Below are 432 nucleotides of genomic sequence, written 5' to 3'. Positions count from 1 at the left end.
CCGGGGGATGGGCAGGGGGGATGCCCGAGGGATGCCGGGGAATGGGCAGGGGGGATGCCCGAGGGATGCCCGGCGGTGGGCAGGGGGGATGCCGGGGGATGGGCAGGGGGGATGCCGGGGAATGGGCAGGGGGGATGCCGGGGGGATGCCAGGGGGTGGGCAGGGGGGATGCCGGGGAATGGGCAGGGGGGATGCCGGGGGATGCCCGAGGGCCGCGGGAAGCCGGCGCGGGGCTGCCGTACCTGAAGAGAAAGCCGAGTTGCAGGAGGTGCAGGGCAGCGAGTAGCTTGGCGGGCACGGCGGGGCGCAGCGCGGGCGGGTCGGAGCGCAGCCAGAACCAGCTGCAGGCCTGGGCGGCGGCCGAGGCGGCGGCGAGCAGCGACAGCGACAGCGCGGCCCAGCCCGGCTGCCCGCGCCGCACGTACTCCGCCG

The 432-nt window shown here is 77.3% G+C and overlaps 1 protein-coding gene across 1 annotated transcript in view; it reads right to left on the bottom strand.

Moving 5' to 3' along the window:
* RPA2 (replication protein A2) overlaps nt 1-432 on the bottom strand; it is a 17,761-nt gene that overhangs the window by 10,693 nt on the left and 6,636 nt on the right. Inside the window, exon 7 of the mRNA XM_027892183.1 lies at nt 206-432. Within this exon, the coding sequence (XP_027747984.1) occupies nt 206-432 (227 nt within the window). The remainder of the gene's footprint in view (nt 1-205) is intronic.

This window comes from Empidonax traillii, unplaced genomic scaffold (genome assembly GCF_003031625.1).
Source record: "Empidonax traillii isolate 1590-97213 ecotype Southwest subspecies unplaced genomic scaffold, ASM303162v1 scaffold341:size590984, whole genome shotgun sequence".
In the NCBI taxonomy this organism is placed as follows: domain Eukaryota; kingdom Metazoa; phylum Chordata; class Aves; order Passeriformes; family Tyrannidae; genus Empidonax; species Empidonax traillii.
Note: the sequence above shows the minus strand (reverse complement) of the source record. Positions and strands in the feature narration are given on the sequence as shown.